The sequence below is a fragment of the Myxocyprinus asiaticus genome, chromosome 39, assembly GCF_019703515.2.
Source record: "Myxocyprinus asiaticus isolate MX2 ecotype Aquarium Trade chromosome 39, UBuf_Myxa_2, whole genome shotgun sequence".
Lineage (NCBI taxonomy): Eukaryota > Metazoa > Chordata > Actinopteri > Cypriniformes > Catostomidae > Myxocyprinus > Myxocyprinus asiaticus.
The window spans coordinates 6,585,374-6,611,693 of NC_059382.1; the positions used below are offsets into that span (position 1 = coordinate 6,585,374).

Consider the following 26,320-nt stretch of genomic DNA (forward strand, 5'->3'; position numbering starts at 1 on the left):
TACTTGTGTCATGCACAAAGTAGATGTCCTAAACGACTTGCCAAAACTATAGTTTGCTAATATGAAATCTGTGGAGTTGTTAAAAAATGAGTTTTAATTACTTCAACCTAAGTGTATGTAAACTTCTGACTTCAACTGTATACATGTGTGTCTGGAAGAAGACAAATCATATGCCCAAGTTTTTGCCAATCAGTTATCTGACAAAGCAAAATCCATACATTTAAAATAATTTTGCATATATGTGAAATTTTACCAGAAGAAGTGATATTTAGTCAATACATACCGAGAACGGTCAACTCTGCGATCTCACTCTCTCGTTCGCCCATCATGTTGGTTCCCACGCAAACGTATTTTCCCGCGTCCGTCTTCCTGGTATTCGTAATCATTAGTTTTCCACCTCGTATCTAAAAGAAAGAAAAGATTAAAGAGTTACATTAATAAATTATAGTCATGCTATGTTCTCTTTTTCATAATATTTACTTTTTAATAACTTTCACATTTCAAATTTAACGAGGAAACTTTTGTACTAGATACTTTCACTTTTTATTGCACCACATCCAGGTTACATTTCACCCTGAAATCAAAAGAATATATATATTCATTTGATTTGTTCCATAAAGAAAATGAAGATTTCCCACACAAATTCTTATTACCATAATGTGTCAAGACGTTTTTTTTTTTTTTTTTTGTAAATTACTTATTTCTTAATCAGAAATGGGTTGTTTTCAATAGTTTCATTAGATTCTCTTTACAATGCAGTTGTTGTTTTTAAATCAGCATGAATTAAAGACAGAACAATCAATACCACCATTATGAATAAATACTAAATAATGAATACATTAAAAAAATATATATTAATCATTATATAATTTTTTTTTTATATATATATTGCAGTAATGAGAATTATCTTTTTTATATTACAGTAATGAGAATGGGGCGTGTGCTGAATTGTCATGAAAATACTGCAAAAATACATTAATTCTTATTGGTTCTAAAAATATGCCAGTGTAAAAAGTAATGTCTTATTATATTTTTCCTTTGATTTTGAGCAGAAATATGACTTGGACATGTTTTTGAGAGGTTTTGTAAGATTCACTTTTATATACTTTCATTTAAAGTACTTTTTCCAATTCACCCAAGCCCCAAAGAATATGATGTACAACAACCCCCATAAATCACAAAGCCTCTATGAACTTATACTGCAAATAGATACACAACATATACATGTATCTATCTATCTATCTATCTATCTATTTTTTTCCCCTCGCAAATTGTTGGAGGACTAAGTGGCCCGCCCCCCTTGTCAAAGGACCGGGGCAACATTCCCATTATTTCCCCTGTCAACAACCCTTGTAATACCTACAGTACATACATATCTAGATACATATATGAATACATGTCAATGTGTGTGAATGTGTGCATCGGCAATACAGGTGAGCTTATATTTTCCCAGAGATTTTATTACAGGCCAGGGGGTTCCTTGTCATATCAACAGTTCACACACACACACACACACACACACACACACACGCACACACACACAAAAAATCTGATCCATGCATTATGAGACCACACGGTGAGAGTCAATGATGGGGAGCAGAATGTGGCAGCTCTCCTACGCCCCCCTACCTGCCTGCACTTATACAGGTCAACATGTGGGTTCACTTTATGGCAGAGCATGTCATGTCTCATTGGTTATCATTCACTGACAGTGTTGAGTCCAGCAGTGTGTTAATATGTGGAATGTGTAAACAGAGTCTCAGATAAAGACCAGAGGAGTAACAAACAGATATATTAGCTGTAAAGCCCATAATTTACAAATTAATTACAGATATTACACTCTCTAGGTCATGTGCACAAAGGACATATGTAAAATATAAATGTCTGTACATGCATTGCCAGTAATGAAGATAAAAAAAATTAAATAAATAAATGTAATGGGAAAAAAGTAATTAACTGGCAGATAGAACAATTAAATGATAATTAAATGATGATAAAATGATTGATCAAATGACTAAACTATAGACAGACAGATATGAACAAACATCAGGCAGGCAGACAGACAGACAGACAGATAGACAGACAGATAGATAGATATGAATGAATAAACAAATAAACAAATGAATAAATGGCAGACCGACAGACAGATAAATAGATACGACTGAATGAACAAACAAACAAACAAATAAACAATAGACAATCAGACAGATCTGTTTTTGTCCAGATCTACATTTAAAAGACATTTAAACTTCAGCAAACATAAAAACAAAATCTTCCTCAGGTCTCCATCAGTGTCCCATGGGACATCTCCAGCACTTCCTAACCGGACATGTTCTACGATCTTCTGAAGCATTCTTGAGCCCCGTCACCTCTACTAAATATTAATGGTGGAGAAGAGTCTTTAAACCAAGGAGTCGGGTGGAGGGGAGAGGAAGGAGGCCGAGTTTATTTAAGACACCCCGTGGTGTTGGAGAGGGTTTGAAGTGTCATTATGTTACTATTTGTTTGAGTGAGAGCTTAACGGCTGAAATGGCACGAGACACACAAAGCAGACAAGGTCAGGTCACACGTTGGAGTGCGTTTGTGTGTATTTAGCGGAAATGAATACAGAGGAAAATTGAGAATGTGCTTCAGAAAAGTTAACACGTTGGAGAAACACAATAGCTCTGTTCCAAAACCTAGAGAACTGCTGTGCTGACTTCTGTTTACATTGGCAGCATTCAATCTGAAATGGAATCTCATAAGTGACTGATTGGAAACTCCATTAATGAAGTCCATAACCTCAAGTCGATTTCAATAATCTGTAAAGTAGTTGTACTAAGTTCTTTAATTTAAAAGAACAGTTCACCCAAAAATGAAAATTCTGTCATCATTTCTCACTCTCCTGTCATTCTAAACTTGTATTACTTTTTTTGGCTCCTTTTTAAAGCTTTAAAGTGAGTCACTATCCACTGCCAAGGTATTGAGAGGACAGTCTGTGATATATACTTTATATTAAAACATTTCCTTTGCTATTTGCATAAGAAGGATAGTCATATGGATTTGGAGTGACACTAGCACACTAACTCTTCTTCATATCCTTCAAGTCTCACACACACAGACTCATATTTGGAGTTCCATCAAGGCGGGATCCCTTTACAGTCCGTCCAGAGTCAATGAAAGCACCCTCATTCTCTCCGTTCTCTGACAACAGCAGGAAGGCTGTCGAGGATGAAATCAGTTGGAGCGTTGGGAGATTTCTGTATCCACATGCCTTTTGTCTTGTGTTGTTTGACAACGGTTGTTGAGCAGAAGTTCTCGTACGGTGCTTGCTGTTTGGAGTAATTCAGTAGGCCAGATAATCACGCACAAACGCAGAACAAACAGCAAGTAGATAATACAAACTGTGAGCTCCAGTTAATTATTGAGCAGACTACAGCAATTACTGTTGAAAAGCAATTAATGGCGAAATTGCGCTCAAAGCAAATGCATAATAAGTGTGCTGATGCTCATTATTGCATGCAACTATCCGTAGTTGATCCAATGTTTCAATGCATATCAGTTTTGAATATTTGTGGTTGAATAACAATAACCTAATTTGCGCTTTTTTTCACAATTGAATACAAACATCACAATTAAAGGGATAGTTCAGCCAAAAATTTTAGAGACAATTTTTTTTTTCTTTTTTCTGTGAAACATGAAAAGGAGATGTTAAGCAGAATAACAGTCACCATTACATTTACATTTATGCATTTGGCAGACGCTTTTATCCAAAGTGACTTACAGTGTACTTATTACAGGGACAATCCCCCCGGAGCAACCTGGAGTTAAGTGCCTTGCTCAAGGACACAGTGGTGGTTGTTGTGGGGATCAAACTGGCAACCTTCTGCTACCAGTTCTGTGCTATAGCCCACTACACCACCACCACTCCATTAAGTTTCAAGACCATTATCTTATGCATATCAGTTTTGAATATTTGTGGTTGAATAACAATAACCTAATTTGAGCTTTTTTTCACAATTGAATACAAACATCACAATTAAAGGGTTAGTTCACCCAAAAATGAAAATTCTCTCATGATTTACTTACCTTTAAGCCATCCCAGATATGTATGACTTTCTTTCTTCAGCAGAACCGAAAGGAAGAATTTCATAAGCCCATTTCAGCTCAGTTTGTCCATACAATGCAAGTAAACGGGTGCCATCAGGCTGCAGGCTATTTGACGGTCCATGTGGCAGCAGGGGCATGGTCAAGCGTCCGTCCGGAGAGAGAGGAAGTGTAAGGGCACTTGCACCTGAGCTAGATTATGTTTAACACCTGTTTCTAATTCCAGTGAGCATGGGGAAACCGGCATATAAGTAGCCACGCCACCAGCAGAGAAGAGAGAGAGTCTGGCACAAGGAAGGCCACGGTGCTTCTGAAGCTGTTGCATTTAATCTATTGTGTTTGTGAAACTGATGTGTTTAAGTAACTACGTGCCTGTGAAGCTGATGTGTTTAAGTGACTATGTGCCTTTGAAGCTGATGAGTATGTGAAGTTGTAAAGCACTGAAGTGGCTGATTAAAAGTCTTACCTGAGCCTGGAAAACCCACTTCCCTGTGTTCTCCTTCCCTTCTGCTGTGAAGTTCTTTACAGTCCAAAATGCATATTTAGGCAGCATAAAAGTAATCCACACGACTCCCGTCAATCAATTAATGTCTTCTCAACCGAATCAATAAGTTTGTGTAAAAAATAAATTGATAATTAAAACTTTATTAATGTTTTAAAATTGTTTCCTGCCAGCAATCGATGCATCAGTGACGTAAGCGCAATGGCACGTTCGCGTGAGAAGTCGGAAGCGTGTGCTTTGTATACAACAGAGGAACGAACATCACGCGAGATTTAGTTAACTTCAAACAGCAATCCAGCAATGGCCAGAAGCAATGATTTAAAGTTAAAAATGTTTCAATAATAAAAACATTTCTTACACAAACCTATCGATTTGCTTCAGAAGACATTAAATGATCGACTGGAGTCGTGTGGATTACTTTTATGCTGCCTAAATATTCCTTTTGGACCGCAGCCAGCCTGCAGCCTGATGGCACCCATTTACTTGCATTTTATGGACAAACTGAGCCAAAATGGGCTTACAGAATTCTTCATTTTGGTTCTGCTGAAGAAGGAAAGTCACACACATCTGGAATTTTATTTTTGGGTGAGCTAATCCTTTAAATTTGTATTTTGTGATCAGTACGGGTTTGGTTAAACAACCCCTGAAAAGTGTGTTAAACTTCAGACTCTGCAAAGAATTTGGGCACAAGATATGATGTCACTCTAGGGCTTCTGATTTTAATAAATAAGAAATAAGACAAATAATAATAATACAATCAAACTATTAAAATATACTGTATCTACTCCACTTTTCCGCAACACTGCAAACCATGCAGTTTTAAAGTTTGTATTGTTTGTATTGAGCCAAGAGTCAATAAATGATGTTTATTTAATGAAGCATATTATAGATTTATTATAATATTAAAATAAATATCATATTATTATAATACCGTAGTGGTATTTCAGTATTTTTGTTACTGAAATGTATGTCACATAGTTTATAAAATAAGAGTCACATATAAATGTGGTAAAACTTTACAATAAGGTTGCATTCATTAACATCAGTTAACTACATTAGTCAACATGAGCTACAGCACTTTTTAATCTTGGTTAATGTTAGTTTTAACATAAACTAATACATTTTTTCAAATTAATTTATGTTAACATTAGTTCCTGCATTATGAACTAACATGAATTAACAATGAACAATTGTATTTCCATTAATTCAAATTAACCAACATTATTAAATGCTGTTAAAAAATATTGTTTATTCTTCTGTTAAAACTCCTGTATTATTTGAGCTGTAAAGTTGTTTAAATTGTCATTTTAATGGTCATTTTAGGGTTTGTTGACATTACATCGTCATGGCAATGAAGTTGTAAAATTGGCTATTACTTCACACAGACATGGTTAATAAGTGATGTTATTGCACTAAAATCATGTTTACATGCATATTGTTTATGTCTTGTGGCTATTTTAATGTTCAAAAATTGGCCCCCATTAAATTCCACTGTAAGTGCCTCACTGTAAACAAGATTTTTGCTTTTTTTAAAGAAATGGAGAGACGAGCCAAAATAATTTTTTTGTTGTAATCAATATTATACCACAAATGCTGTCGATTGAACTTAACTTGTATTGAACCCGGAATATTCCTTTAATATCAAACATCAAATATGTGACAAAATTTGAATTTGCAGGTCAGTATTCACCAAACCTGAACTTGGTACGCAGCGAAAGAGGAAACTACATTGCATGTACTTGATTCTACTTTGTGCTTGAATGGAAGTGAATGGAACACAAAGTCTAGTGTGACTGCACGATTAAAAACGTTGTCCAAACCTTGGAATGCGTAACTCATTATAATTTCCTTTTTAGCCACTAAATGCTGAATTTGTATTCCCAAAAACCACTGCCAACAGTCTGATTAAAACTAACAGCTCCAAAACCACCTTTAGCTTTATTCTCAACGAATTAGCCAAATGGAAAACGAGCAGCGCTGTGCACACCAAAGTCACTCTTTAAACGACAAAAGAGAGCTGATTGATTCTGTTACTTAATTTCCCCCACATTTAATTAGAAAAAACTAATTGGTGCCCCTGGTTTAAAGACTGCATTAAATCAGTGGCGAGTTTTCGACTTGCGAAGGCAAACTTTCATTCCCACAAGACCTTCCAATCAAATGAGTGGGCTCTATTAATTTTCCTTGACAGAGTCTTTGGCCACGACACAGTTTAAACACTCATCAGCAGAAGCCCTAATCACCCTTCATTTGCTTGAAAAATGCAGCAGAAGCAATTGTTATCCACATGCATTAAATGAGGGAACTTCCTTCTATGTGGTGCAGTGTTGTTTATTAGGCAACAAATCAGTGGGTCTTCATTAGTAATGGTTAGTTGGAATATAGAAATTGGTTTACTTAAAGAAGTCCAGTATTATGATGGGATCAGAACACTTGAGAACTGTCTCTCTATAATGAATCCAAACACCAGCATGTAAAAGGGTTTGAAACCAAAGGAACGATCTTTACATTTACATGAATTCTTTAAGCCGATGTTTTTATCCAAAATGACAACTGGTTGGTTGGTCACCAGATTCCAACCAGAAAGATGACTTTCCAAACATGATGATTGCTACACTTGGACCAGCATGGAAATTCATGCTAGTCTAAGCTGGTCTAACACACTCAAATCTCATTCTTACCGTAATCCTTTCGTCTCTGTCGTCTATGGTGACACCATCTTTCTTCCAGGATATGGTGGGTTCTGGGTGCCCACGGGGCGGCTGGCACTCCATGACCGCTGGCTCACCTGCCGCCACCATTACATCCACAGGGTTCTGTCTGAAGTCATCACGGAGAACTGAAAAAGAGAAAAAGAAAATGGCATTAAACACATGCGCAGCATTTCCCTAAGACGGCAGATTCTCAAACAGGAAACCATTCGTGCTACGGCAGAGCAATAACAAATTACTAACCACCAGAGGAACATATTTCTTCTCTTGCCTGGCGCAAAGCACCTCTAATCTATTTCAAACATACAACGATTAAGCCTAAAACATCTGTTTACATTAGCTAAAAACCCACAAAAGAGTTTGAAACGTGAAACATGGAAGCACTCTTTCTGTTGAGTAGACCTTGTTACGCTGGCGTCTCAACATGTAAGTGATATTAATGTGGAATGCTGGTCAGCAGCAAAGATTGAACATCCATCCAAACCACCAACCAGTCTCCTGATCTTCATGTTCAAGTGTGCAATAATGTCTAACGTAATTCAGATTCAAGTTAGTCAACCCAGTTGTCTTGAAATGTGACAGATTTGCTTAAAGTAGTCCTATTAATCTAAGACAACATTCTTTTCAGTGTCATGTAGGCTGTTGTACATACATCACATCAGCACAATAGATTAGTCTGAAAGCTTCCCATTATACTGTATACGTATGACATGGGAAAAGCACATTTGGTGAAACATAGCAACTTGACTATTTTACCCATTATTTGGGTGCTATATATTTTATTGTTTATTAGAGTATTGCGTTATTAGCTTAGCAACATGCTAACACTATCGCAATCAATTGTGAGTCGAGTCTACCGTTCGTTTCGCCTGAGAAATGTTGCAAACCAGATTCAAAGTCTAGTAACCCAGACGAGTGCCACAGTTCAGTGTGTTAGAGGCTCACGGCTCTGACAAAATCAGATTCATGCTTCGGTATTATAATAAACAGCACATATATTTTCTCTTTAATGTCCATTCAGGAATTCTGAGATTTCTGAGTTAACCACATACCAATATTTCTGCCCTTTTCCAAAGTTAAGTTTAAGTCGACAAATGCACACTTCTCTCAGCTCTCACGCTCCTCAACGTGTTACTGTCGGCGCAATTAACCTCAGCATTAGATCAAAGCGGGATGCTCAAGATAACCTGAACTTCTGACTGCCTCCAAATTCCTTTAAGACTTTAAGCACTTAATTGGCCATATGATTCCAGTTTCTCCTGCTTGTAATGTCACAGCAGGTAAAAATCCCCCTTTTACCCCTCTGAAAAGTCCAAGAAAGGTGATTCCCCTAAAGAAAAAAAAAAAAAAAAAACTTAAATCAGCCTGAAGTAGAAAGCTGGTCTTGCAGCCTGGCCAAGCTGTTTAAGGTGGCCTGTTTTCTGTTTTTAGAGGGGCTTTGGGCACTTGTCAGCTTGGCCAGGCTGGAAAAATCAGCTACACCAGCTTAAACCAGCTAAGACCAGCAAACCTTTTTTTTTTTTTTTTTTAGCAAAGTAACTCTGAGATAAATGGAAATAATTTATATAGTAATAAATATTATATTATCTCTCTCACTCTCTATTTCCATTTCTCTCCATCTTTTCTCTATAACATCTCTCAAGCATATCGTTTCTTCCAGCCAAGAATTTCAACAAGCCTCTAGTTTTCCTTGACCAACATAATTAGGCAGGCACAGCACACATACACACCAGAATATCACTGGATAAAGGAACATGCGCTTAATTTATCCAGTGTGAACTGTTCTCACTGTCCGTGTATCACCAGGGATGCTGATTTTCACGCAGTACCAACAATCTGGGATGGAGTTTGCACAGTTGTGTGAAACCAGCCCTCACTTTGAATTGAACTCTTAAGCTGAGAAACTTGATAACATTCTCTTTTTAACAGGGCCTTGTGGGGGAGGATGTGTGCATATGTCTTTTGCTCTGAACACGTGTCTACAAAATGAGGTTCTGGCAATAAAATAAACCACTGGAGTGCATCGGAGAGAGAGAGAGCGAGAGAGAGAGAGAGAGAGAGAGAGAGAGAGAGAGAGAGAGAGAGACTCTGTTCCAAAACCAAGTCAGCTGTCTTGCTCTCTACAGCCTACATAGGCATCTGTCACCTAAGGGGCTCTTCACACCAAATGTATTTTTGTGTCTGTCCTCACTGTTTTTCTATTGTTTTCCTATGAAAACATGTACTATACGGAAGTCTTTTTCTCACTGTTCTTTTAGCATCTTGTGCAGGAGTACCATTGTTTTTAATAAGTTAATAAGAACCTGAACAGTTAAAAATGCATCTCGAAATACCTGCGTTCTGCTCTTTTTTTTTTCTTTTTTTTTACTGCAAGGACGTGTTTAGTGTGAAGGGCCCTTGAGTCACATCCTATTTGATATGGAACCTCAGAAGTGACCAATTTAGAACACTACATCGGCAGCAACTTGTGCATGACACAAATGGCACAGGCAACTTGACTCAAGTTTGGCATTAGCATGTTGTTAGGCTAGCGGAATGATACTCTACTGAATAGAAAAATACATCGAAAACACAAATATTGAGTGAAATTTTAATTAGACTGAACAATTACTATTTTCAATTAATATTTTGAATGAATTAAATGCATAATTATAATAAACATGTCTCTCGCTTCTTCCGAAATCTGGAATAGGTTTTGAGTTCATTGCATTGTATTAATGCCGCTGCCTTCGTAGCAAGAGAACATATGTATGCAGCTCACTAGGTTTTAGAACAAAGCCAGTGACAAAGAGAACACAATGGTAAGCACTGAAGCCAAGCACTTTTCATTAACCTTAAGACAAAGTGTAACATGCACCAACATGGATACAATTTCAACATAAACAAAAACATAATGTAATATGACTTCATTTTGGGACTGATCATAAAATACAGGCCATATTGTTTTTGGATGAGCTCTTTTGAAAGGACCTGGATCTTAAATGTATCTGTCTTGTGTGTACAAAGCATACAACACGTATGCACATGAATTATGGACAGCCTCTGCAGAAGATGTAGTTACTGCATTGGCATCAAAACCTTCTAAACATGGCAACACAACAGTGGCTGTTCAATCTCCAGAACTTCGCAAAACTTTATGCTTGGTAGAAATTAGAAACAGATGTGGTTGTGTCAAATTAAAATGAGACTTCTACTGATATGCCTATGACATTAATGAAAATGAATATTTAATACCACACAGCAGCTACAGAGGGATGATCGTATGAGCTCTGGTGGGCGGAAATGAAATGGATTTTGCTGAGCCACCACTGAGGGTTTCTGGAGTGTTTTACTGGAGCCACTGGGGAACTGGAGATTTGCTAAAAAAAGCACATAAAAACCAGGACCTGGCAAAGACACAGGGAGCTGTGTTGAGAGCGGGATTGCGGGCCTTTTTTCACCACGATTTTAGTCACCCTTGTAGAGCAACCAAGGGGTATGACAGCAAAAGAAGGGAATATTTGTTAACTTACATTTACATTTATGCATCTGGTAGATGCTTTTATCCAAAGTGACTTACAGTGCATTTTAGCTATACATTTTAAAAGTGCATGTTAGCTTGGAATCAAACTCATGACCTTAACCACTATGCTTATCCCTTTTTCTATCTGTTTAAAAAAAGGAATCAATGCAATAATCCCCATCTTACATTTGTGCAACTGAGCATCATGCACAAAGTGAAATACCACTGGCCGAAATTACGGAATCGTGAGAATATTTGGGGAAACACAAATGAGAAAGCGAACAGCAGGTTGGAGAGAACAGTTCCACAGGAACAATGCGCGTATGAACGCAATTGCTCCCAGATGTGAACCCGCTGTACGCCAACCCTCATTCCCTCTCTGCCTGGATCATCTGTCCGCATGGTGCCTGCTAAACATAATACAAAAATGGAGGGATGACAAATTATAGAGAGACCTCATTTAGAAGGCTCCCTGCAACCCGGGTCAACACGCCATTGCAGGGCAGATGAAACTGGAGTCATGCCAATGGCTGCTTGTCCAACACTTGAGCCCATATGCTAAAGGAAACCGTTTTGAAGAATGGAGACCAGAACAAAAAAGCAAATTAGATGTTTGTGTATGGTTTGTGCATCTTACAAAAAGTACTGTGATGGTATAATTAGAAGATAACACCATGGTCATTTATGATTACAGTATGCATTAATAATGTTCATTATTACATTCCAAAGTACTTTGTAGAATACCATGGCATTACCATCATGGTAGATATGTTAGCACCTAAAAGCCTACATTTTGATATCCAGACTTTGATATCCGCCCCTTTTCATCAAGTCATTTTTTTTTTATTTATTTTTTTTACTTTATTCTGGCTCTTATTATATGTTTTGCTCTAGTTTTATGCAATATGTATTTGTGTTGTTTCTTTGTAAATGCATGTGTGTAAAGAGCCGGGTGGCTTAAAACATCATGAAAACAACATAAAAAAATTTGATTTCACTATACCTCAAACATTTCACATAAAATGTGTCCAAGACTGAATGATCTGAGCTATGCTCTCCACATGAACTTTACACACTGCAAAAAAAGAAAAAAGAAAAAAAAAAAAAAGAAAGAAAAAGAAAAAAGAAATATATACACTCTTGAAAATAAAGGTTACCAAATGGGTGTTTTACAGCGATGCCATAGAAGAACAATTTTCAATTCCACAAGGAACCTTTCAATAAAAGGTTCTTAAAATAACTATTGTAAAGAACATTTTTTCCAGTCTAAAGAACCTTTTCTTCACCACAAAGAGCCTTTTGTGCAATGGGAAGGTTACATGGATTTTAAAAGTTCTTCATGGAACGAAACATGCTGATAATGAACCTTAATTTACCAACTGGTGTGAGAAAAAAAAAAAATAATTCAAAAGGCACATGCATTTTTCTTACCTCGTAGCCAATTTTTCTTTTTCTTTTTTTCATCACAAACCCCACTAAATTTTGATTTCTCTGAAAACAAGACTTATAGTAGCATCTAATTTAATTCTGCTTCAAGTATTATTATTTTTGTTTTACTTGTTTAAAGGATTAGAAAAAAAAAAAATAAATGTTTACCGAAAAACAGTAGCTCAATATTGTTACTAAAAGTCACGAATTGTCTAATTTGTGCCTATTTTTACATCACATCATTGACTGTTGTACTCAAAGAAACATAACTGAGAACAATGAATTTTACTCTGGGCGTGTCAAAAAAATGTAGTATTACCATGGTACCACATCCAAAAAACATGGTAGTGCCATGGTACTTTTTGCTAGGAGAGTGCGTGTGCGTGTGCGAGTGTTCATTAGTTCCTTTGAGCAAAATGTAAGATCACTTTTAATGTTCAAACTGCTTGCTAGCCAAACATCTTGTCAATAAACGTTACACAATCAGGTGTCCCATATCCTTCTTCCATTTCACCAAATGTCTTTTCCATTCTCCCCTTCCTTCCATTTGTTTGCTCCATCTACCAAACCATCACAAGTCTACTCCTCATTCATCAATGCCTGAATCTCAAACCCTCTTTGCTGTCTGAAGGTTCTCCAAGGTTGATGTGTACCATGAGTAGTCTCTGGAAATGCATACTAGAGCTTGGACATACTATATAATACCTGCCTTGAGTCTCCAGGAATGGGTCAATACTCTGCTCTCATTAGCAGCAAAGAACTCACAGTAGAAGGAAGGGGGTGGGGTGTCCAGCAGTAGCATTCAGGTACATCTGCACTGCTAGCGCATTCACAAGACACTTGCCCTGCCTGGAGCTGCAGCGTCTGCTGGGGTTTACACCTTTTGCTCTTTTTCTTTCACTCTCTACAGCTGATATTCCTCTCTTGGTGAGCTCCAAGAGTCTTAAATTCAAAGGAAGGCCTCCAGATATGGTCCGTTAACCCTTGCTTGTGTGCCCATGTGGCAGCACAGTCAAGGATAAGGTGTCTAATGAGACGGGACATGATGCATGATCTCAGAGGTAAAGAACGAAAGCAGGGACCAATCTCTGTCAGTGCCAATATCATCTTTTTTCACTTGGAATCAAGAAGGCTCTCATTGTGAGTGTGTATGAGTATGTGAGGCATCTGGCACTGGGGTAAATATTGCAGTACACTTCAGCTATGCAGAAATAAACAGACCTTATATGAATGGCAACAATGAACTTCATAAGTGGGTACACTACGACCAGATGAAAGAATTCTGCATAAAAGTTAAAGGAATAGTTAACACAAATGGGGTGTTTCTTCAACTTTATGCAATTTTAGCTCTGGGTATTTCTAGAAAGTAAAGTTTTGTTAAAACTTTTTCTCACACTAAGTTTTAAAAGTTGTCTACTAACAGTGTCAAGCAGTGTATGTACAGTGCATGCACCAAAGGAAATTATTGTCAATTTTTTTCCCCTTTTCTTTCAGAATGTCATAAAAAACATTGTCACGTCCAGCAAATTATAAATTCATTATTGTGTTTTATAGAAATCCATGGTGATGGAAGGTGATGGAAATGACATTTTCAACGTTTTTGAAATAAAATGGCCAACTACTTTGTCTTGCTAAGGCGAATTTCATAGCTAACTTATTATGACTAGTGGTTGACCAGTATATCGCAGATAAAATCGGCCGATATTCTGTTTTTTTTAATTATCGACTTCGGCCGATACATTTTCCCGCTTGGCCGATTTGTTTCTTAAGGCCGAGAGGGTGCCAAAAATCAAATGATTGCATGTAAACGAGCCACCTGAGACATGTAAACAACCAATCACAGTTCATTTTATTGTTATGTGCCATCGTGCTACTACAGTCAAAACTTCTGGATCAGGATCAAAAGTTTCTCTAATAATTCACAAATCATGACGGTCAGTCCGTAACAATCCAAGAAGGCGATCCATGCTGTTTAAACTCTCAGTAGATTGCTGCTGCTCTCCTGGATCCACACGAGCACCTGAGTGCAATTTCAAAGTAAAAGCGCTTCATGTGCGCTATAAGTAATGCCATATTCACTGTGTATTGTATGTACAATTGATTTTATTTGGTCTTTTGCGATAAAATGCGATTGCCATCATACATGATACAAATGCCATCCATGGTTGCTGGACTACTGTGTGTACTGTTATTTCCTTCTTCCTGTTATGTGAACAATTTCTTCATACAGAAATAAATTACTAATATTTTATGACTAAACAGAAATCAGAAAAAAATTCTATCATTTATTACACAGTCTTATTTTTTAAGAGATAGTTTTTTTACAAAATTAAAGTTTTGTGTGAAATTTAGTAAATATAGTGCTAAGTATGAGTTTATTAATTTTTTAGCAATTTTATTTATTATATTAATTTGTGTGATATATCGGCATAATCTCGGCCTATCGGCCACTCTGCTTTCTGGATATTGGCATCGGCCATTAAAAAACCCATATTGGTCAACCACTAATTATGACTTTTAAATGCACACAATTAAATAATATATTCACACGTTTTGTGTAATTTGGCAAAATTACAGCTCGATTGGACAGTCATAATAATAATAATAAAAAATAATAAAAAAACAATGATAGAAATCATGTTCACACAATAAATGTTTTATGTTTATTTCACACATTGTTTAGATTATCATAGTTTAAAACATTTAATAATGTATATTATTTTATATTGGATTTTCATAGTCCTTTAAAATCTGGGAATGGGACAAGGCAAAAACAACAAAGTCTATACATAAAGACATTTGAAAAGTACCAAAAATAAAAGAAGGCCTGGCTAAGAGTTTCCAATTCAGTTTTAATGAGTCCTTCATATAACAAAAACGAAAGAAAGAGGGGAAAATATAGGTTTAAATCTGTTTTAATAAAAACCAACCCCCTTGGATATGAAAGTGAAGAAACACCAAAAATATAGGCATCTTTTCCTTCATGTCATTCTGAACCCAAATTGATAATATTTCTTCAGTGTAACACAAAAGGAGAAGCTTTGAATAATGTTCACACTGTGCTCTTCCACACAATGAAAGTGAATGGTGACCAGGGACTGTCAAGCTCTAAAAAGGCATAATAGTGGTCAATATGGCTCATTCACCATACTCCAAGTCTTCTGATGTCTTCTGATGGCTTTAAGTGAGGAACAGACACATTGAAGCTGTTATTCACTGAAAATCTTGCCATGGAAATTTTGAACTATTGAACTATTCCTTTAACTACATCAAGAATTCCTTGCTCAACTAGCATGACAAGAAACTTTGCTAATTCACAAGCTAGACCAGCACCAAACCAACATTAACAAGAAAAAACCACAAGGGGCCAGCATGTAAATTCATGCTGATATTCTCAGCAGAGAAACCAGAGCGGCACTCAAAAAGAGCTTAAACAGAACTGTTACAAACTACTCAAACACCCTATCTCTCTTTCAATGACCTCAAAAAGCAACTCTTTCTCTGATGTGCCTCTGTGTGTGTGTGGAAAGAAAGGGATCTTTTCAACTCCTCTACGGCCTTTTAGCCTTGAGGGGGCCTGTGGAAATGAAACAGCAGGCACATGATTTTACTGCCATATGCTTTGCTTGCCGCTGATGAAGGACAAGTCCTCCCTGAACTATTCAATTACCCAATGACCTGTTTTTTTAAGGGCTGGTAGACATGGTACAGGACATGTAGTGTATTTCAGCGTGGTGATTTAGAAGCTCTTAAAACTCATTTGGGAGTGATTTTAACAGCTAAAGAGTGTTAACAGAGAAAATAAAATACATTTGGTGGAACAAAAAAAAAAAAAATTGATTTTGCTGAACTTTTCCTAACACAGACAACTGGACAGTTTTTAGAGCAGATGGGGTCATGAAGTCATAGGAAAAAGAGGACGCTCTAATCAAGAGATATAAACAATTAAGACATTATCAATAAACAGACGAATAAGCCGCAAATGTTGTTTCGGTGAGCGTTAAATGCAACTGCTGCTAAAACTGTCAGAAATGCTTACAGTATATAGGTGACTTTAGTAAGTCTGTTAGACCGGAATGCTCTGAAATTCGACCAAAGTAGCTCAAAGGACGAATAAGAGACAAACATCGTTTCAGTGAGAGTTAAAGGAATAGTTTACCCAAAAAGGAAAATTGTTTCATCTACTCACCACCATGTTGTTCCAAACCAGGTGTTCTTTCTTCTGCGAAACACAGAAGGAGTTTTAAAGGATGTTTCGTTCACTGATTTCAATACACATTTATAGTGACTCACTTTTTTAAAGCTTAAAAGAGGCCCAAAAGTGTCATAAAAGTAATCCATGCAGCTTGTGCTTCATATTCCGAGTACTCTGAAGATATATGATAGGTTTTGGTAAAAAATAAGCCAAAACTATAATCATAAATAGTTCTTTTACCATGAAAATCTTACCTTATGCCATAGCTCTAGTTTGGACGTTCGTGAGTAAAAAATAAGCAAAACTGACAGTAAAAATTGCTGTTTTCACTTACGGTATACGTCAAAATTTCTGATTTTTTTCACATCAAAACTTATCGTATGCCTTCAGAAGACTTGGAATATGATGCAAGAGTGGCATGGACTACTTTTATGTTACTTTTGGTTCCTTTTTCAACCTTTAATGTTAGTCACTTTAACTGCGGTTGTATTGAAAACAGCTAACGGCACACTTGGCTTATCTTTGTTTTGTGTTCTGCAAAAGAAAGAAAACCATACAGGTTTGAAACAACATGATGGTGAATAAATGATGACAGAATTTTGCTAAATGGCCAGATATGATTATATAGCCCCCTTATTTTGTTTAAGTCTGCTAGACCTGAATGCTCTGAAAATAAAACTTACTCCAATAACAACAAATAAAAAAAGTGGGTCAAAATCCCAAACAATGGTCAAGTTGAAATCTAATGGAACAGGTCTTGCTTGATTAATAGAACTCAACATATTTTAGTGACCTGTTATTTTAGGGTGGTGCACTAAGAAAAGGGCTAATTTGTCACGTTTAGTGGAAGAGGACCTAAGAGGAAACAGCTATTGAAAAGTGCCCCCACCTCATTTAGACAGGAGACCCTGAAAGCGCAGCAGACAGAGAGTCTATTCACACTACCTGTTTATTAACATGGTTAGAGTTGTTCGAAGGTACTCAAAGAGTGGCAGGGGTTTACTAACCTTTTAGGGTCACATACTTTATTGCGCATGACAATACAGCACGTCAGTCTGTGAAAAATGTAGCTTATTTAAAAATCAACATGGAATCAATGACCCTATTTGCTTTTTAATACACATTGCTGGTGTTAGTATTTGGAATTATGAGGATTAGTAAATGACAGAATTTTCATTTTGAACTATTCTTTTAAGGTTTGGGTTATGCTGTCTACAGCCTCAATACCATAAGATGTTAATATGAATTTCAGCAGTATTATTATACTAACATCATACACTTCACATATTTTGGAAACAACACACGTAATCATCGTCACCAATTGCTTTTCCTTTGAACCTCAGAGGCAAGCAAAACATGACGTTTAATATTAATTTGATAAAGCCTTTGTCACATTTCCCAGAGTGCACGGCTGATGCTGTCATTAAGAGAAGTGCCACGGGGAGTGTGTTCAAACACTGCTGTAAAAATAAAAAAGCTTTTAAATTCACTGTCCAAACAGTCATATTGGGCCACTTGAGAGGCGTGTTGTTTATTGTGCGGAATTTTTAAAACGGCTTGTCAAGAGCAGTGCAGCCGAGCGTTTGACAGGTTCTCATGTAGCGACGTGGGTAAATTTTCACCATGGAGAACAGCTGAATAACGGCTTAAACTTGCAAAAGGCACGGTCTGAAACTAGTCTCACAGAAAATGTAAGACTTATAAGACAAGATTTTTACATTTGATGAAGAAAATCTGCTCATTTAATGGTTCTCACGAATGCAAAAGTCCCCACCACAATATTAGGGTGTTGTGTATGGGTGCTAGGGTGTTGCTATGTGGTTGCTAAGGTGTTTTATATATATATATATATATATATATATATATATATATATATATATATATATTAAATACTGTAAATATTACAGTATAACAGTATTTATTAATCTTTCTGAATGTTAGTTAATACAAATATTATTGTTCATTGTTAGTTCATGCTATTTCATAATTTATTTACTAATGTTAACATATACAACTTTTGTATATAATTGTGTATGTTGAATTAACATTAATAAATGCTGTAAAAGTATTGTTCATAGTTAGTTCATGAATAGGCCTACTATTGTTCCTGCAAGCTATTTTTTTTTCTATTCTATTGCTTAGGGTCCCACAAGCAGCCTGACTTCCATAGTGTACACAGGGGGACATTAGCCCCCAGGGCCGTAACATAAACCCCTACTAACCTAGCAGCCTCAGGTCTTCATACTGACACATACACAATGTACTACTCTAGACGTTTTCCTCTGTGGTAAAGATAATGGTGTAGACACAAGTCAGACTGGCCAAACTGACCCTTTGTTTGGTTGAATTTTGTTTGGAAGAAAATTGCATTGTTTATTTGCTTGATCTTAAGCTTTATTCCTATGCTTTTCACCAAAATTGTGATTTGCCGCTTGCATAAACAGTCTGATTTTAATGCATAAACAAATAGACAAAATTCGAGTGAGGACTTAAATGCTAGAAGTCTTTGGCAACAATCTCCACATATTTACAACAAAGAGCAACTATCACACAAAATGTGTTCTTGTGTGTGTGTGTGTGTGTGTGTGTGTGTGTGAGAGAGAGACAGAGAGAAAGTGAGAGCCTGCAAAGAAAGCTCAACAGCTGGAGTTGTAATTTGGTCTGTGTGCTGGTGTCATCATCACAGATATAGATATGTATTTCCCTTTTATAGGAGCCAGAGGGCATTGCCAAAGCCATAAACACCAAGCACATCTTCATAAATCCACGTAAACGAACATAAATACTTACACATATGTAAATCAAATGGCCCATAGCAGTGGGGATATTCTGGCTGACTTGTCTTGTGTCGGTTTGTCTGATCTAGAATAATGGCGTTTCTGGTTTCTCATTGAAAAACCCTGGAGACGCAGGTCTGGAGATGGGGACGGTGGGAAGTTGAGTACATACATATTATTTATTCTTAAAACCAATATTTCATTTTGGCAGAGAGACACGTAAAGTGATATATCAGAACATTAAGTTACAGTGTAATATCAGTGTTTTGTGCTGGTTACCACTGGTGGTTTGTTTATCTTAAACATTGTTTTGTTGGTTGTTCTTTTAACTGTAGAAATATCTCAAGTACCTTAAAGGCCCAGGCACATTTTATGCAAAATCGCAGAACGAACAAGTGTGATGTTATTTAGAACAAATTCTGGCGAGTTCTCTTTGGTAGTTCGTAACAGTTCACCAGCACAAATCTTCAGGAAAACTTTGTACCGGCTGCTAAACACCTTCTTACTGCCATTGGTCCACATAATTGTTAGGGGGTCCACCTACTTTGAGGCCGACAGCTAATTCCCATTCAGTGTGTTAGGATCAGTCAACATGAACACACCGACATGCAGAGTTATCAGCAAACGGCAAATATACCTAAATCTGGCCGATCGTTCGCATACAGACATTTTCCAAGAACATGTTGTGTGATTTTATTTTTTTAATTAGTCTACAGTAGGAATCAAATTTTCTCAAATACTTTAAGTGCCTATACACTGTGTTGTGTGATATGCTGTTTTACTCATGTGCCACATGCAGCCATTCACACATCTACCCAAAGTAAGATATGCCTATCATTCTTTTGTCTGTATTCTGCCTATTAACATTCTTTTATGCACCCATCTTTGCAGTAGTATCAGAGTGTAATGGTGGTGCATATTATGGCTGTGTATAGCTCGTTAGTGCATTAGTGTCATGAATGCAAAAGGTAAACATTACAAATTACATATGATCCACCGCATATATTACTTTAAATCATCATTGAGTAGTTAAAACAGCTTTTTTTACTAATCTCGTGTGAATTCTACTAATAGAATGAGGCATGAAGTCATTGATAACACATTTTAATGTCATATTAGTTGATGTTTTACATGTCCTCATATTCAAATGTACCTCTGAACGCCTCCCCCAGCGGTGTGGCTGGTGTCTGAATGTTCGCAAACAGCATATCGTTGCTCAGCTGTTTCGAATTTCTTTTTGGCTCTGAGCAAAGAACAAAGAAGCACTTCACTGTGTGTGTGTGCAGGGGCTTTAAGAAGATCAACCAGTTGGGTTTTATTAAAAAGACCAAAAATTATCAAAACAAAAGCTTGGATTGTTACTAGTAAAAGAATGGTGATGGTGATGACCATGCTGAAAAGACCATTTTAAACCAGTCTAGGGTGGTTTGCTGGTTTAGGCTGGTCTAGGTGGTGTCCTAGCCTGTCGAACCTGGTGTTCAGCTGGTCAGCCAGTACCCACCCCCCCCAAACCATCAAACAAGAGCAGTTCAACCAGTGGAAACCAGCCTGGTGGCCACCTAAGACCATCAAACCAACTTAGGCTGGTTTAAGAGGGTTTTGTCAGCAGAAATTGCAGATGGACTTTTTTGTTTCATTTTCTGTGCTGATTTGGGGGGGGGGAATAGAGGGTTAAGGGACAAAGAAACATATCGTCTGAAAATGAGAAAATAAGATGCATTTGAGGGGAACACTGACATAATTCCCATTTTAAATGTTTGTATACTTACGACTTGATGCCGATATCCAATTTTGTGTTTATATTAAAGAGCATATGCTTCTACGTTTGATTGTGCAACTCAGGTTTTAGCGTTTTGTTTCACATGTTCGCACGCTAAAATTCACAAACATTCTGTAAGGAATTGTCATAATTCGAGTTTTACACTGAAGGTGTAAAATATAGGTGAGGTATAAAATATTATCAAGCTGGTCGCTGGAAAGAAATGACGCTGGTTTTGAGATTTTAGTTTGTTGAAGTCACTTTTAACCATTTTGCTTGTGTAGCTGCAACAAATTATTTTGCAAGATGGTTTTTGAAACCATAATAGTGTGTGTGTGTGTGTGTGTGTGTGTTCGAGAGAGAAAGAGTGACAGTAATATACTGAACAAGATGAGAAATTGCGATTACGTCAGTCACATGAGGAGGAAACACAATACATGCTGTTTTACTGTTATAAAACACTGTCAGACAAAGGGAGAAAGAGAGAGCGTGACAAAGTGAGAGAGAGAAAAGCCAATAATGACAGAATGTTCATTTTAGGGTGAACTATCCCTTTAAACCAGTTCATATGATATGACTATCATTGTCCGAAACAATTTGTCAGGCAGTTCAGAAATCACAGCTGCTTCCACAAGCAATTTTACTAAACATCCCCACCAATCCTTGTTAGTACTCCTCCAACAAAGAGAGAGAGGAAAAACAGGAGAGAGAGATGGGGGTAATTGGAGAGGGAATGAGAGAATGAGAGGATTAGGAATGTTCAAGAAAGCGAGACAGAGCAAATAAGGGTCCTGGGATTCAAACATGTGCACCAGTAGATCCAGTGGGGCACATCTTTCTCTGATCAGCTCGGGTCCTCTGCCCAATGGCTTCCACATGGCCGCTAACAACTACCAGATGAGACAGGGGAAGATGAAACAATGCTCATAACCCCCTATGTTTAAGAAGGGTCTGAAACTCCAAAAGGAAGAATAAGACGGGGAGAGAGAGAAAGACAAAGCAATGTGGAAAGAGTGGAAAGATGGAAACTGCAGCGCTGGTAGCATAGTAAGCATTCCTGAGAAAAGACAAAAAATAGGAGCAATTGCTTTTGAAGAGCTGAGAATGAGAGAATAACATCTTACAGGATGAATGCTGGTGATAACAGGTGTGAACTGAAAGCCAAGCTGTTACGAATGTTACTTTAATGTTAGTTTTATTATAGTATTTTTCTGATGTTTCCAGCAAGGTTATTATAGATTTGCTTTTCCATAATTGCATTAATTTAATGCTATTTTACATTTATTTTATATTTCAGTTTAGTTTCAGCCTTGAATTGTTCCTTATAACACATTAGACATTTAACATTTAAACTTTGTTTTTATATTTTGTAGTTTCAGTTTTATTTTAAGTAGTTGTAATTATAGTTATGGAATCATTTGGAAACCAACAGAACATTTCCAGACTTATTTACAAAAACAAAAAGCAAGACCTTTGAACTTAAGATTCCTAGAAGAATCTAGAAGAACTGGTAAAAATAAACTTTCAAATATGCTTCCAATAAATAAATAAATAAACAAATAAATATGTCGTTATATGAAGATCGATGTAACGAATTTAACTATTTATTTTTTGTTGTTTATTATTTTATTTTATTTTTTTCAACCACTGTTTTTGTAGTTTTGTTTTGTTGTAATTTCCCCTTTGCTTTATTTTATTTCAGTTAACATTTTTAAAATCAATAGTTTCAGTCCAAGTTTTAGTTTTTGTATAAATTAAAACGGTTAATTAATAACCCTGGATCCCAAAGCACTGAAAAAAGCAAAACACTGCTGCAAGACTGTGCTTAACTGGAGCAGAGGTCATTTCAGAATCTGCCATTGAAGAAAGCCATATATTTCTCCTTATGGTGGACTTTGCTACTGTTGACATTGCAAAGACATTCTGCCACATGATCTATTATGTTTTTCCCCACAGGAAAAAAAGAAAATGGCAAAATGCCAAAATGTAGAACTACTAAATTCCAGAATATTCGTATAATTTATGGAGTTGAGGCTGCCTTGTTTCCCTCGAGTAGTTCCTTCATTGTAAAATGTTGTAAAATGGGGGCCCTGCTCTAGAGACTGTTGTGCGTGAAATTCCTAGGAGATCAGCAGTTACAGAAATACCTAAACCAGCCCATATGGCACCAACAATCATGCCATGGTGCCAAATCATTGAGATCACATTTTTTTCCCCATTCTGATGGTTGATGTGAACATTAACTGAAGCTCCTGACCCTTGTCTGTATGATTTTCTACACTGCACTGCCACCACATGATTAGCTGATTAGATAATAAATTTACTTAAGAAGCAAAATTGCATAAGATATTAAGACTTGTTTTCAAAGAATAGGCTGTATCTTGAATTAATTTGTTTTTCTCTTCAAGCTTGGCTGTTTTATTATACAGTATTACTGAGGCATGGGCACATTTAAATATCTTCCGTATTGACCGCTTTTTAGCTCTACTGAGGTCCAGGTCAGTCTAGAAACTGGTAATATAAAAGATGCTCAGGGCAAGAGATTTCAAGCCCTTTCTGTAACGAGTTACAAAAACATCCAACAAGCTTTACACTCACGTTTATCCCCAGAATAGTGCGGCTTAACCATTTTTATTATTATTATTGTTGTTGTTGGTTTGCTTGCATTGTATGCACTTGAAATTCTTTAGAAGTTGGCTAAAGAGACTACAATGTATACTTTGCTGAATAAACTCAAATCTGAGTCCAAATTTAGGTCTTTGTCTTTGCATTGTCCTTCTACGGTGTGTTTCGTATCAGCATGGCTGACTGCAGATGTGCATGATTGTTTTTGCATGCTGGATCTTCATTGTGCGGGTTGCTCTGGGGTCTTAAAGCGGAAGTGAAGACCTCTAGATCACCCTACCACTTTCAGACATAAAAACAAAAAGAATAAATAAAAAGCACAAATGCCAGGCTACAACGACTGAGCGACTGCTAAGCCATGTACAGGGGCTGGTTTAGGGATGACATCTGGGGAAAAATGTGTTTAAGGGGAAATTAAACACATTTAAGATTAATGGAGACAGAGAGTGAGCGAGAAAGATGTTGGAAAATTCATTGCCAAAGTAAAGTAGCAGGCTATTTGCACAAGCAGATGATGTAAGTGTGGTGTCGACAGACAGTCTTGAGTATGGATTTATCAACTGAAGGGACAACATAAATAAATAAATAATGTTTTAGCTTAAAACATATGCTTTTATCCAAATATTAGTCGGTTATATTGGAGAAAACATGTCTACTTTCATTGCAAAAATCAATTTCTTAACCAGTATGTTTGACTTGTTTTCCAGTAAAAATATCTAAACATTTTTAAAACAATATAATTTTACTTCAAAAGCATAATTGGGTAAGATAATAAGATTTTATTTTCAGATAATACAGATTTATGCTTAAAGAAAAAACAAATAAATACTCCCAATTTGCTAGTGGGTCAAGACAAAATACTGCTTTAGAAATTATGTCAGGGGGATAGCTGGACAGGAAGTTCTTTTTATTTGTATTTTGAATATTTCATAGCTAATTTTACAGTCAAATGAAGAGCCACCCAAAGACAGTTACACCAAAGGGCACTTCAGTCAACACACAGTGCAGGTAGAACAAACGGTGTGATAAGAGTAGAGATAAATGCTCTCCGCGTTCCATACACTGCAAAGATAAGACCGCAATTTCGCCTGAGACCAAAACACTGAGTTCAAGGATCCAACTGTTTCATGTACAAACTCAAAAAGATGCACCAAAATATGACAACAAATAACTGATAGCGCATCAGTGACCTAAAACGCTACATTGTATTCCGGTCTTAGACTCGTCTTTTGGCCTAGAGGATGTGACAAGACATGCTCGAGCGGGGCAGATTCAACATCCACTATCTCTACAGTAAGACAAAAAAAAAAAAAAAACTAAACCCAACCCTGCAGTCTAGCGAATGCGGGCAAAAAAACAATGTTCCATGGGGGCATCGTTCTCGATATTCCTCTTGTAAAGCCCAGGGTTGGAGCTCTACATCTGCTGCAGAAAAGCAGCACACCTGCACAGTACAAAAGGGCATGACAATACGAAGCGGCCCATTGACGTTCACCTTTGATGTGTGAATAGCTGAGTGAATAGGCCCTCAGAACCTCTCCACCATCATTCAGCCACAATCGTGTGGTTTCATCTCTGCCTTTGAGCGGGGAATGCTTTTGAGACGTTTTTGAGGTCACGGGAGAGGACGGTCAACCGCAGACCATGTGAGACGGCAAATTTTCAACAGCGAGCACCCTCTTTAAAGTATTGTTTAACTTTAGAAGCCTCTTCAATCGGGGAACAACAATGTTACACCATTACCGCTACGTGACCGCAATGATAACTCAACCTCCTTTTCGACTTTTATTTCCATATTTTTACGTGTACTAGTGTACAAGTAACTTTTGCAGCATCATTTTTTAACTTTCAATGCTATTTTTCAAGTTTTCTGAAGTCAAAACTGAAGTCGTTATTCTCTGAACACCATCCCCCTTCAACATCCATACAGTAGGTCTCAAATCAAATACTATAGGTAAGTAGTAGATCACACTCTCTTAAAGTAATGTTCACTAACTTTAGGAACCTCTTCAAGTAGGATTTAACAATGTCAAGCAGCTACCGCAGTGTAGACTTGACCTACTTATTGACTTTTATTTATTTATTTATTTTATTTTTTTAAAGTCACATGCACAAGTTCGGTTGACAGCTTTTTGCAGCACCACTTTAAAACTTTTAAACAATAAATATTCTGTATTTTCTAAAGCCAAACAATAGCTTTGTGTAATGAACAGACCAAAATTGAAATCATCACTAAAGTCGAAACTGAAGTCGACACCTCCTTTTCAATTTACATTTTTGAATTTTGGAGGTCATGTGTACTAGTTTGGTCGACAACTTTTGAGATACCATTTATGAACTTTCAACACTACATTTTGAATTTTCTTAAGGCCAAACAAAAGCTTTGAGTAACGAACAGGCCGAAATTAAAACTGTTATCAGATCATGTCATCAAGTCGAAATTGAAATTGATAACCTCCTTTTCGTTTTCAATTTTCGTATTTTTGACATCGCGTGTTTTAGTTTAATTGAATGATTTTGCAACTTGATTTTCAAACTTTAAATGCTAAATTCTGAATTTTCTAAAGCCATACAACAGCTTCATGTACTGAACAGATCGAAATTGTAGTTGTTATAGTTGAAGTTGACATTGAAGCAGATAACTCGATCTCCTTTTCTACCTTTATTTTCGTATTTTGGCAGTCACGTGTACTAGTTTGGTCAAAATGTCGAAATTCCAAACATTAACTTCATTA

The 26,320-nt window shown here is 36.8% G+C and overlaps 1 protein-coding gene across 2 annotated transcripts in view; it reads right to left on the reverse strand.

The window, feature by feature from the left end:
* Positions 1–26,320, reverse strand: part of LOC127429840 (roundabout homolog 1-like) — a 353,547-nt gene that overhangs the window by 81,223 nt on the left and 246,004 nt on the right. For both annotated transcript variants that reach the window (XM_051679115.1, XM_051679116.1), the window contains 2 exons: positions 7,270–7,427; positions 284–404 (listed from right to left, as the gene is read on the reverse strand). In XM_051679115.1, the coding sequence (XP_051535075.1) occupies positions 284–404; positions 7,270–7,427 (279 nt within the window). The remainder of the gene's footprint in view (positions 1–283; positions 405–7,269; positions 7,428–26,320) is intronic.